This window comes from Diachasma alloeum, unplaced genomic scaffold (genome assembly GCF_001412515.2).
Source record: "Diachasma alloeum isolate Michigan unplaced genomic scaffold, Dall2.0 Dall_scaffold_00194, whole genome shotgun sequence".
NCBI lineage: Eukaryota > Metazoa > Arthropoda > Insecta > Hymenoptera > Braconidae > Diachasma > Diachasma alloeum.
Window position 1 is genome coordinate 2,038,181 of NW_021680359.1, and position 14,240 is coordinate 2,052,420.

General features: G+C 35.9%; 1 protein-coding gene across 1 annotated transcript in view; it reads left to right on the forward strand.

Annotated features, from left to right (window-relative positions):
• Positions 1-13,269, forward strand: part of LOC107048529 (ubiquitin carboxyl-terminal hydrolase isozyme L3) — a 36,094-nt gene extending 22,825 nt beyond the window's left edge. Inside the window, exons 4-6 of the mRNA XM_015271732.1 lie at positions 4,109-4,254; positions 8,551-8,771; positions 12,886-13,269. Coding sequence (XP_015127218.1) covers positions 4,109-4,254; positions 8,551-8,771; positions 12,886-13,031 — 513 coding nt within the window. The 3' untranslated portion in view covers positions 13,032-13,269. The remainder of the gene's footprint in view (positions 1-4,108; positions 4,255-8,550; positions 8,772-12,885) is intronic.
• Positions 13,270-14,240: the final 971 nt, after the last annotated feature.

The following is a 14,240-nucleotide window of genomic DNA, read 5'->3' on the forward strand; positions in this document are numbered from 1 at the left end:
CGGGTTGATGGATGGGGAATTTAATTCTCCACCGAACAGCATTAGTTTCATTCCTCAATGTTAATTAGGAGGGGAGAGACGATTTTTTAATTAGCGGGCGAATTAATGGGGAAGCGCTCTGCGCCGAGAAACCATTGAGTTTTTCATAGCGCCGTGAATTTCGTCGCAGTTTTTATGTTTTTATTACAGAGATTAAGGAATGAAACGGGGGTTGAAAGATGGGAAATTTAATTCTGCATCGAACAGCATTGGTTTCATTCCTTAATGTTAATTAGGAGCAGAGATACGATTTTTTAATTAGCGGGCGAGTTGTCGGGAGTCACTGCGCCGAGAAACCATTGGGTTTTTCATAGCGCCGCGACTTTCGTCGCAGTTTTTATTTTTTTATTACAGAGATTAAGGAATGAAACGGGGGTTGAAGGATGGGGAATTTAATTCTCCATCGAACAGCATTGGTTTCATTCCTTATTGTTAATTAGGAGGGGAGAGACGATTTTTTAATTAGCGGGCGAATTATTGGGGAGTCACTCTGCGCCGAGAAAATATTGGGTTTATTATAGCGCCGTGACTTTCATCGCAATATTAATTTTTTTATTGCAGAGATTAAGGGATGAAACGGGGGTTGATGGATGGCGAATTTAATTCTCCATTGAACAGTCTTTGTTTCATCCCTTAATATTAATTAGTCGGCGAATAAATCAACTGAAAAACATAAAGTAAACATTGAGTACAAGGAGGACAAAAGTTGCCCTCCGAAGCTGTCCCTGTCACAGCGGGACTGCTACTGCCGAGTTACTCACGTACCCGACTCACATTTACCGACAATTCGACCGAGACGCCGCCTTTCCCGTGGGGTACCAACTAACATTTTTGGAGTCAGTCAAACCCCCCGATCCGGGCCTCTACTCAGGTCTATCCTCTTTGCCTTTATTGGTGAGAATCGCATTTGCACCTCAATCAGCTGTGTGAAGTTGGCACCCGACTTTCACGAATTGTAACAAAAATTTGGAATCTGATAGATTTTGACCTACACGTGATTGTAGTTCAATTATTTTTGTTTGTAGTTGAAAAATAAGGGTCCAATCCATTTTTGAAAGACAGGAACTATTTTATAGTTACAGCTTCAATGACATTGGGGATTCTTATTTGCGATCGTTTGTAGTTGATTGTAGTATTTGAATATTACCATTTCAAGTAAAACCAAGCACGGAATTCATTTTACGAAATAGTATCGAGTAATCAGTTTGCACCAAGGACATAACAAAATAAGATAGTTGGAAGAATTCGTTTGTAGTTGTTTGTAGTGGCGAAGAAAATGGAAAAAGCGAATAAATGAAACAGGGCTAAATATCGAATGGATTAGTTGAGAACACTGGGAAAAGCTAATGTCATCGTAGGACGAAAAAAACAGTCATTTAGTGAAAAAATGAAATGCTCAATGTCATTCATTTATAGTTTTTTGTAGTATCACAAGAATTCACAAAAAAAAATATCTTATTCATTTTTAAAAGACAATTAGGAACTATTTTGCAGTTACAGGTTGAATAACATTGGATTCTTATCTGCAATCGTTTGTAGTTGATGGTGGTGAACAAAATTATGATGAAAAAAGAAAATTCTTATCGACAATCGTTCATAGTTGTTTGTAGTTTTGATATTTCTTCGATGGCAATTCAAAAAAGCGTCTAATTCATTTGTGAATGACAGTTAGGATCTATTTTATAGTTGCAGCTCAAGTGACATGGGATTCTCATCTGCAATCGTTTGTAGTTGATTGTAGTTTTGAAAATTTTTCATTCCGAATTCAAATAAGCGTTCAGTCAATTTTTGGAGCACAACTAATAGGTGGTTAATAGCCACAGCCAAGGTGATATCGGATTCCTGTCGACAATTGTTTGTAGTTGTTTGTAGTATACGCAGATTCTCAGTCCAAAAAAAAGATTGATTCTTTACTATTATTATTTTTATTCTGCTTTAAGGATACATAGCCCCATAGCAGGGGAAAAAAATATACATAAATGTTTAAGGCTGTTTTAAATGGTGGATAATTTGACAAACGAGTATAGTAATTTCGGAGCTGCATACATAGTTTAGAGAAGAAATTAAATACATATAAACATCGGTCGAGGTGAGGAAACAGAATGCATTTAAATGCAAAAGCTGATATTAGATCTACTAGAGCGCAGAGATACATTTTTGAGATCTATAGATCGTCTGACGTTTATATAGTTTCGGAAAAATACACAGATGTTTTTATTATCTAGAAAATTACCGAGAAATAGGATGGAGCTTAACGGACGATTCATGAAATGTGGGCATTTTTTGAACAATGATTCTCGTAGTTTCTGTGTTGTAGGGCAGTTAAGACAGAAGTGTTCAATGGTATCGTTTTCAGAAAGGTCACAATAAGTACAAATCTTACAAGGGTTGAAAGTAACTCTGGCTTTTTGTGTATAAAAATTACAATTGTAATTATTAGCTAGACGTGGTTGGGCTAGGATACATTTTGTATGGATTGTATGATTTTCAAGCAGGTAGGTAGCATTCCAGGTCAAGGAGTTGGATGAAAAGGGGGGAATAAGCTTCTAGGAAGTGGAGGAGGCCCATCTAGACAAATCTTCATTTTTGAGCAATGTTTCATAGGTATTAAAGATTTCTACGGTTTTCGACTCAAATTCTAATATGCTAGGACTTTCCCAAAGATCCACCTGGTTAGTCAGCATAAGTAACTCCTTAATCTGGGAGGCCCAGTTAAGGGAAACATCGCAGAAAGGACCTTTGCTCAGAGCCATCAGTCTCTCGATACAGAGTTTGGGAAGCGAGGGTTTTTCAAGTTTGAAGATTTTCAAAAACCAGTCCCAGGACAGTTTCATGACTTGGAATTTTACCTCAGGGATATTGGTTTCAAGTCTGAGAGCCCATCCTGGAGTACAGCTCGGAAGTTTTAATACTTTCTTAAAGAAATATAATTGAGCTTTCTCAAGTTCTTCACTATGTAAAAGGCCCCAGGAGGGGACAGCATAAAGGAGAATTGAGGAAACCAATGCATTGGAGAGAGTAGCAAAAGTACTCCAGGAGTTGACCCCCAGACCTGAAAGACCTTGTAGAGTAGCGCCAGTCGCCATTTTAGCTTTCGCGATAGAATGACGAGCGGCCAAATTTCCAAGGACGTTCCTCGATAGTGGAACGTCCAAATAAACATACAATTTAATAAACACACAAGATTTAATAAACATACATATAAACATACGATTGTCAATTGTCAAACGGTTGGCGGTGTACCTCATATGCTTTCCATCAGATTTGGCAGATTTTGCGAATTCTCTGATTTTCTTGGCAATCAGACTTTCGTAGGTTGCCAAGTTTTTTTCCAAGAAAATTTTGCTGAAGAGAGGGCTGGTGGCAAGTTCTCTTTTACCTGTTAAAATTCTGTTCCTAGCGTCAATTGAATTTAGTTGGACCACAACAAGATTTTGAAGTCTGTCTGTCACTATCTTTTGCAATCATCTTTCCGTCACCCTTAAATCGAAATTTCGAGCAAGGAGAGTCTTCCTTCGAACCGCAATAGAATGTCGCGTAAAATCGTGTATTTTCTGCATCGGAAATGTACAGACGATAATATAAAGCTTTCAAACTGCATGATGCGAATCGACGAATTTGTGGTTTTATGTAATTGAAAATAAAATCATCAACCCAGCCCCTCGCCAATTTTCTTAACACGGGAATACCCTTCAATCGGATCTAGGGGTTTCAAAGTTTAGAGGTGTTTAGGGGACGTGTGATGACACCCCTAGAAATAGTCATTTTGATGACGCCATTCACTTGAATAGATTTTCTAACAGAAATATCTGTCAATCGTATCTAGGGGTTTGAAAGTTTAGGGGTGTTTAGGGAACGTGTGATGATACCCCTAGAAATGGTTATTCTTATGACGCCATTTATTTGAATAATTTTCTTAACACGACCAGAGCTAGCTTTTTCTAAAAAATTCGTTCGTGAAACATTGTTTCACAGACAGAATAGCAAAAAAATGTACAATTTTCATAACAGAATTTACAAGTTTAACCGACACTGTCATTCAATTAATATTCTTGTATTTATCGATAAGGCTGCCGCATATACAGCAGAATTAATAGCCAAAATCAAGGAAAAAGGCCAGGAAGTTTCACGAAATATCTTTCATATGGAGCAGTCTGTATCCAATGCCTGTGGAACTGTTGCCCTAGTGCACGCAATTGCTAATAACCAAGATCAGTGAGTATACACGTTAGATCAAGGAATTACATAATAATAATCCGATAAAATTTTTCCTCTCCGATTTTTATTGTTTGGTATTTTTTTGATGTATTCTATCAAAATGTGAGGATAGAAACTGGATTCATGAATATTCTTCCATTATTTAAAAAAATATATGAATTTAAAAATTTTCCGGAGGCATCGAAAAATTGAAAATTTTGTTCTCTTGTAGATCACGTTTCTTTGCTTTTTTTTCACTTCCTCCCATTGGAATGAGGTCATAGAAAGTGAAAATGCTGATACTTTTTCGCTATTGAAAAAAAAATAGTTTTTGAAATTTTTTAGAAATCGAAAAAAAAATTTCTTTTTAATGATTTCTCCTTGCATTTTTTTTATTTTCTTTTTATGAGTTCATATACAAATAGAAAATCATAAAAAATTAATCTCGATTTATTATTGAAGAAAAAAATGAATTTTATCCATTTTTGGAGGAAAATGAAAAAAAATGTTTTTTTTTCGATTAACAGAAAAAAATGGAGGAAAAAAATAATTCAAATAAAATGATGTAAAATGATATAATCTAGCGACAGGCGCGAAACGCCCGTTCGCTAGTAGAGAGATTAAACAAACAAGCAGAAATGGCTACGGAAAAAGTCTGAAGAAAATTTAGCAATTTAAAAATGAACCAACTTATTATTATTAGGGGAGAGTGGGGCAAAATGAAACAGTCGAAAAACGACTCTGACGCAATTCAAGCAAATTTTGTTAGAAATTTTTTTATCAACTTTTGCTTAACTTTTTTTGTTATTGGGAGTACTGATGAGAAAATTAATTTTCTATTCGGTAGAAAAAAACATGCCACTTTTCTGTTAGATCTTGATCTCAACGTCTACTAGTCAGCTTGTCCACTGACTCTCCAGCAGCCAAACTAAGAGCTCGTCATCGCTGAGTCTGTGTTCTCTCTTCATTCGGTACCTCCGAAGATTTGTCATCTATTTCTTATATCGAGACGATAATATTAATAATTTTCATTAATTTTATCCATTCTCTTTTCAAGTAATATGAAATCTTTCATCTATAGTTCAATTGATTAGATTAGGGCGATTACACTTTTCTTTTTTCATACGATCACGAAAAAAAATATTCCATCCGGCTTCCGGATGGATGCCGCGTTTGGTTTCAGCATTGCGCCAACGTTTCGCAAACATTGCAGTCTGCATCTTCAGGGTTATGAGCTCCGATTCTGAGCTCCGATGTCTGGGGGTTGTCCTTATATGTCTTCTCCTGTGATGGTGGGGGAAGGGGAAGGGGGGCGATCAGCCAATCGTATGTTTTTATTGATCAGCTGGTCAATTAAAAAACATATGATTGGCTGACCAGCCGATTAATTAAAAACATACGATTGGCTAACAGCCCCCCTCCCCTTCACCCACTGTCACAGGGGATAATATATAAGGACAACTCCCAGACGTCGGAGCTCAGAATCGGAGCTCATAGCCCTGAAGATGCAGACTGCAATGTTTGCAAAACTTCGGCACAATGCTGAAACCAAACGCGGCATCTATTCGGAAGCCAATAATGTCATTAATAATGACCGCGAAAGCCTCAAAACCGAGTATATTATTCTTGATTCGAGTATAAAATATACTTGACTCTAGTATATTATTCTTGATTCCAGTATAGTTTTCGGTTACTCAATTTCAGATGTGAAGAAGGGGATTTTGCAAAGAGAGGGAGGGAAATTTGGTGAGTTTTTTTCTGAAAATTTAAAGCGGTAAGGGGGGGGGGCGTGTGCATTGGGAATTCACAACCAAAAATATTGAGTCGGTGAGTTTTTCAACGATATCTGCGAAGCTAAGGGAAAAATTGGAAAAACTTTTATTGAATTCTCGATGTACAACCCTCCTCCACTCCAAATTTTCAGTAAAAATACGATATTTCCTTCAGTTTCGAAGATATTTTAAAAAAATTCACCGGCTCAATTTTTTCGTTGTAAATTCTCAATTCACAACCCCCCCTTCCCCTCTTTGCAAAATCCCACCTTAAATGTTACAGAAATTTTCAGGGGGAAGATTGATTTCGCAAATCTTTTCCTACACTGCACAGAGATATTCATTACGGAAAAGGCTCTTTGAAATATTGTAATATTTTGGAAAATTTTTTAATCACACTTTTATCACATGAAAATGGCAGATGACTACATACCACTGTTTTGAAAATTGAGATATCTAGCTGTTACTTCCCATGAGGAATTATTGTTTTGTTATCCACCATGGAAAATGACAGCTAATAGATAATTTGCCACAGCGAATCAGATATTTGTAATTTCCACGTTTTTCAACTCATTCTAAATCTCAATTAAAAACGCTCTTTGAAAAAGTTCAGAATTCTTTCTACCTTTTTTTTATCATTCTATCACAATTTTTGGGAATTTCTACATGATGTACTACCCAATTGACAATTTTGCATTACGAAAGATAAAAAAAATCCAGATAACATTCGAAAAATAGTAAACCCGGGCCTCAAGAGGGCTTGCTATAAACCGGCCTGATACGAAACAATCATCTCCGAATTGAAATACTCATCCCCCAATTGAGTGTAAAATATACTGGAATCAAGAATAATATACTTAAATCAAGTATATTTTATACTCCAATAAAGTATATTATATACATGATATATATATCAAGTATATTATATACGTGAGTGTATTTTTTTTCGTGATTGAACCAATTGTCCAATTGTCAGGGCAATCTGTAAAACCGGGAATTGTCAGGGAATTTGGTCTGGAAATGTCAGGGAAAAGTCAGGGAATTACGACAACTTTCTAGAATTTTAAACTTTGAAGCTTGTTTTCTCCAAGTACCGAAATTTTTGGAAATTCTTCTGTTGACAAAAAACATTGTTCTGGAATTTTGTCTCACATTTACTTAGAAAAGTGGGATGTTAACATCTTCTCGTGTGATGAGACTGGGAACCCACTGTTTTTTAAATGCTAAATTCAGTATTCTACTTTTTAAAGGAATTTTTGCACATCAAGATGGTGGAAATATTTGAAAAATACTCATTTCCAGCAATATACAAACTGCAAAAACAACGAGAGTTTCAACCTGGTCCGCCAGAGAGATGTTAGAATCCTAATTTTCTAGACAAATTTTTCGCTGTACGTATTTTTGTTGAAAAGTTGACAGAGTGATCACCTCTTAAGGGGAGACCTCGCTAAAATTTAAAAGTTGGAAATTCCCTTAGCCATGCCTCCTTTATTACGCAATTTCCATCTGATGTAGATTTTTGTGTTCCGCAATTTTTGTTAGACTCTAGAAAATTAAATTAGGTACCCATTTTACGTCATAAATTATGGATAATAGCTGATGAAAAAAATGTTTCTTTCAATACACTCTTCTTTGGTTGCTCTTGCATAATGTCTGAAAAATCGAGTGGAGCGGACAGACTAAATCTAAGATTCATTTTTTCTCAATCCATTTTGTGCAATGGAAAACGAATACTCAATCTTATTCTTTGAAGTCTGACGAACATTGAAAAAAAAATCTGAATTGGATGAAAATTATGATCCAAGGAAAATTTTCAAGGTGAAAATGGAAAATGACGACGAAAATTAATTTGATGGTTCTTTTCGCCAATCAAAGACAATTTTATTTTACCGATGCCTGCCTTTCAATTTCGTTCTGTAAAGGAGTTAATGTGCATGGATCCATACATTGCTCATTGCTTATCAACCTCAGGTGATCCTCGTTTATCAACTGTTGTAACCCTTTAAGGTGAATTTCAATATCCCCACTCTATGGCCTTTAAAATGGAATACCGGTGGCTCACTAAAGCGTCCTACTGTGCTTTTTACCTTAGAGTCTATAAATTTAACATTCTTTCATAAAAAAAAAACGTTTTCTATGGGCAGGGAATTTCATCAATTCGACCGGGAAAGGTCAGGGAGTTTTGTAAAAACTTCCAGGTGAACATCCTGATGAAATGCAGCATCACATTTTCTTTTTTCTCCTTCTGGGTCTCCCCCTGGGACTTCCTCTGGACTTTGGATTTTGCTGTTTCATTTTCTTTCTAATTAATTCATTGACAAAATCTTCTCCTGTTAAAATTTCTCCATAATTTTTCATTCTACTGAATGGAAAATTATTATTCTCGTCAAAACTCCCAATAATAAACAAAAGTTAATAAAGAAAAGTTAATAAATAAATTTTTTTTGTTTGAATTGCATCAAACAGTTGTTTTTCGGCTATTTCATTTTGCCCCACTCTCCCCTAAATATTCTTACTCTCGTTTTATGATTTTCTTCGTCAGGATTGATCTTCAAGATGGTATACTGAAAACATTCCTGGAGAAAGCTAGAGATTTATCTTTCTCAGAGCGCGGTGAATTGTTAGTAAACACTGCCAGTGGAATCATTGACGCGCATGAACAACTAGCACAGGAGGGACAGACCCAAGCTCCACAGGAGGATGCCCCGGTTTATCATCATTTTGTAGCATATGTTGAGAAGGACGGATCATTGTATGAATTGGGTAGGTGTTATGAACAATAAAATTATTAATCAATATCTATTCGTAGAAGTGGTATAGTAAGACAAAACACGTCGACTTGCATATGAAATTATTTCAATGATGAGTAGTTTCAGAAGAACGTATCAGGCGATTCTGCTATGGTAATTTTTTTCAGCTACATACAAATTTTATAGCTTTGTAGCAAGGGTTTTCTGATTTTGTTTAGATTTGCACGAAGTTTTCAGACTGATATTTTCGATTATTATTATTATTATTATTATTATTATTATTTTATTTCTACATTTGGGATACATAGGACCATCGCAGGGAGAAATTTGAGCTACATAGTATTGCATAAGAGTATAGTAGTATAATGTTTTTACATTTGTACATTTGTTCCGTTAACTTGTGTATTAATGTATTTTATTTATCAATCTGACGTCTAACTGAGAGACAGTTCACAGTGAATTTATACATAGCTTTCGTTTCAATATAATTAGCATTGAAGATGATATTACTGAGTGACATATCAACAAGATCAGGGAAGTTATTGAACAGAGATGTGCGCAGAGTTAGAGTTACTGGACAGATAAAAAAGAAATATTCAATAGTATCTGAATCTTGGAGATCACCAAAATTACATATTTTATTCGGCTTGAAAAGAACCTTGCCTCCGTCAACGTAGAAGTAACAATTGAACTTATTGGCTAGTCTTAGCTGGGCGGTGATTCTTTTGGAGTGTAGACTATGGTTATGAGTGAGATAGTTAGGGCTCCAGGTGGAGTCTGTGAATTGAGGATGTGGAATGAGCTGGCAAGAGGATGAGGATACCCATCTCCCAAGGTTTTCTGCTTTGAGAGTCGATTCGTAGCTTTTAAAAACCTCAAGACATTTTCGATTGAGAAATAATTTTATTAGAGAATTCTAAGAATGCTTATCCAAAAACGCAAACACTCAAGGAAACTTTGTTTTTTTTTCAACTGATAGACAGAGTTATCTCTTTCATATGAATGAAAATTTTAATCCACCCACTAGACATTAAACTGAAATTTATATTATATTATCCCTTTTAAGGGGGGACACCGCTGAAATTTGAGTCCTGCAATAAAAAATTGGCCTCTGTGAGATTTCTTTCCCATGTGTAGTGACAAAAAAAAATATATTTTGACTCACCTAAGCCCATCCAAAATGGGGAATTTCAAAAAACCGAAAAAACAGATTTTCCCCTTTAAAAGTGTAGAAAGTAAGTAGAAATGATCGGATTGTCTTGAAATTTATACACAATGTTCCGAACACGAGAATCAACAAAGCTACAGACGGATATTTGAATCTGATGATTTTTAGATTTTAGATCGGCTGAAAATCTAAAAAATCATAAAATAAAAAAAAATTGAATTTGTTAACTAATCGATTTCAATTTAGAATTCTGCGAGATCATATACTATAGTTCCTAAGATATTCGAAGATACAAGCTAAAAAACTAAGAGAACTGGTCCCAGAAGCAAATTGGCTAATTTGATTATTCCGTATTTTGTTTTTTTTCTATTTTTGGCTGATCTAAAATGTAAAAATTATTGGATTCGAATTTCCGTCCGTAGCTTTATTGATTCTAGTATTCTGAACATTTTGTATAAATTTCAAGACAATCCTATCATTTCTACTCACTTTCTACACTTTTAAAGGGCAAAATCGGTTTTGTCGGTTTTTTAAAATTCCACGCCATTTTGGATGGGCTTCGGTGAGTCAAAATATATTTTTTTTGTGACTACACACGGGAAAGAAATCTCACGGAGGCCCATTTTTTATTGCAGGACTTTCAATGAACAAACGGGATTGATCATTTATTGAGCTTCTCCCAATAATATCCCAAAGTTGTGAGTGGACTCCCGTTAGACTCTAATCGCACGAGCCAGCCGGAAGCAGAAGGATCAACTAGGCGACCCGAGGGTTCACTATCACTGAAATATACTATATAGTCGTACTGGAGAGATTCTAGACTTGGCCTCCCATACAACGTAATGGTGGGGGAATAGGAACCGAAGAGTACAATCTCTGCAGTTCGACTATACACTGGAAAGGGCACTGAGCCGCCCGAAGCGCGCCGAGAGAAAGGGTCGATTTTGGGGGCCACCTGTCTCTGTTGTACCGTCTGCTCCAAAAGTATTCTCTTACCTTGGACAACGTATAGAATTTAGCATTGGCATTCAGTTCTTTTTGGTTGCATATGTCATTTTTGTTAAAATTCAAATCCATAACATGTGAAAGTTGAAAATTTTATTCTTTCCCAATGTATACTGATACATGGGGTATTTACAATTCTATTACAAGTAAATTGACACGGAAAAAATACATAAGAATATACTATTCAATAGATTCTTTATTCAATTAATCTGACGGGAAATCGAAATCCTCTGAATCAGTACCGTCCTCAGTATTCGGAATTTCAAATTTCGGTATGTCCAATATAATTCCTGAAACAGAAAGGTGATATTTGAATGATATAAACTTTTATTTCAAGAGGAATTAATTCCTCAAATTCAAGAACATGCCTCGAGTTTCTGATCTCTATTTGATCTTTCCAATACTGTGATGAAAAAATAGAACGTCCCAATATTTATTTATCCTTCTAGCATCAAAACAATCTTTTCATCACGCTGTGACGAAATAGTTATTTTCATCACAAGGTCCACAAAGTATTTTCTGACGAATGTGGCTTTGTAGGCCGAGCCGAAGGCGAGGCCTATAATCACATTCGTCAGAAAATACTTCTGGACCGTGTGATGAATGCAATTTTTCGTCAGAAGGCCCGTAAACCGCGATCAAACCGAGGGAAGCGAGGTTACAATCGCGGTTTACCGGGTCGTCTCACGAAAAGTGAACTTTTCGGCACGCCCCGCGTACGTAAAAGTCCAATTTCCGCCACATTGTGATGAAAAATATTGTTCGTAACTCGTGAAAAAATGTTTTTTGCACTCGTTACGAAATATACTATTAACATATCAATTCACTGCGAATAACTCAACCTAAAGGAGAGTTCACAACGAACGCGTCGCAGGGTTAAAGCGACGCTTACAATTGTTAAAAACTATTTTTCAACTGTTTTTCGATTATTTTGACAATTGCAAGCGTCGCGTCAAGCTTGCGTTAGGTTCATTGTGGAATCTCCTTAAGCTTCTCAACTCGCTTGTACCATGTGTCGTTTGGCACGTTACGCGCATGCGCACCGTCGAGGGAGTGAGAGAGGTGGCCCCCAAAATGTACTCCTCTCTGGCTCGCTTTCTGTTTACGAGTCTGGCATTGCAGTGTCCTTTCCAGTATATAGTATATGGATTTCAGTCTATAGCATATCGATTTCCAGTATAGTATATCGGTTTCACTATAGGTTTGGGTTGTCTGAGTAACCCCTACAAAACCCTCAAACGTCACATTGGCGGCCAATATTTCGCGAACGGATAAAATATATGAAATATTATTTGCTTAAGATTAAAATAATTGACGTATAGACTGGGTTCATACGTCGCATTGGAGTCTTCCAGTAGATGAATTAACAATTTGAAAATCAGTCTTCCAACCACGTTTGAAAAAATGCTATAGGATTTCCTACAGGATATCCTATAGTATTTCCTATAGGAAATCCTATGGAGAATTCGAACATTTCCTATAGGATTTTTCTGATAGGATTTCCTATAGAATTCCCTATAGAATTTCCTATCAGATTTATGACCCTAATCCTGACCCTTGTGACCGATTGCTTTCGAGTCTCAATTTTGTGTGTTACTTTCTATAGAAAACCCTATAGTGAATCCTATAGGAAATCCCACCAGAAAAATCCTATAGGAAATGTTCGAATTCTCCATAGGATTTTTTCATACGTGACAGCCCGTTTATAAAAAGAAAAAATGTTTTTTTTTTCATTTCGTCGAAGCTACTGCCATTAAATTTTTTTAATCATCAGAAATGCTCGATTCTTTTTTTCCTATCAGTCTGAGAAATTACAAAATTTCCTTCGAATCTAGAAACAGTCGATTATCGGAAAGTAGATAAACATCGTTAATCTCAACTTGAAGCACCTTGGCGCTTCTACCTGTGTTGAATACCTGTATTGAATTTATTTGTTAATTTCTTTTTGTTTTAGATGGCAGAAAACCATTCCCCATCAATTATGGACCAACAACAAAAGATCAGCTGTTGGAAACTGCCACGAAAGTCTGCGGAGAATACATGGCAAGAGACCCTGATGACGTTCGCTTCACCATGATTGCACTTGTCGCCAACGAATAAAGCATCTTGTATTAAAAACAAAACAAATCAAATACCAATACTCTACTTTGGCTTTTGAAGGGATTCACACCCCTATGAGAGAGTGCGCGGAAATATTGCATTTATGTATTAGAAATGCTTATGGCGGTGTAAAAAGGCAACGCTGGATGTTCTGAAAGGAGAAAATATTCTGGAGAAAAGAAAAAATTTAATACATGTTTTTAAAAGACTTGAAATATACATACATGTTTCTATGGAATTGAATTATTTTTTTACTCGATTAGCATCTTTCATACGGTTTCATGTTCATTGAATTTTTTTATTGCAAATTGAGAAAGGAAGAGATGAAACGCTAAAATGAAAGGGGCGTGAGTAGTACCTGATCACCATTTTTATAGGGATATCACTCCCAAGCTTTCAGCTGCAGTTAGACTCTCATAAATTCGGATTAGGGCCTCCCCCTCATTTTCAGTGATTATATCATGAGAAAACATTTACAATATCCCTCCGATTGTTCAGGGTACTCAAGAGATAAAATGAAAGAGATAAATGAAAAATATGCCCCCTTTGGGCATAAAAAAAATTAATATGTAAGATACACTCCTTTTACTTTCAAGGAGTACTTACCCGGGGTTGATTTAATGGGCATACTTTAAGGAATTTATGGAAATACGTTCTTCTATGTATTAAGATATCACATGCAAAATTTCAGATAGCCTAGGAGAAGGACAATAACGGAAATAATTTCTGAAGTTGCTATTTATGCATGAGGTTAAAGGGGGCATCAATAATTTCAGTGTTTTCCCTACATTATCGACCTGTCGGCAACATGGGGACACTGCTGAAATTATCGATGCCTCATCCAACTACATACATAAATAGCAACTTCAGAAATTATTTCCGTTATTGTCCTTCTCCTAGGCTATCTGAAATTTTGCATGTGATTTCTTAATACATAGAAGAACGTATTTACAAAAAATTATAAATATCTTGACTTTTTTTATTCTCTCGAAACAACGCCATAAATTGCTTAACATCACTACAATATTTTCTTGGCAAAATAACCAAGAACATACGTTGAACGACCCTTGATGTCTAGTATACGCCATGTTTTACAATAAAATTAATTCTACAGAAGGTTTTCTAACGGTTCGCTAGGAAGCTTTCTGAATTGAAGTTATTTTTCTTATACATTTCCAAATGGTGCACATTTAAATGTGCCGAACGGAA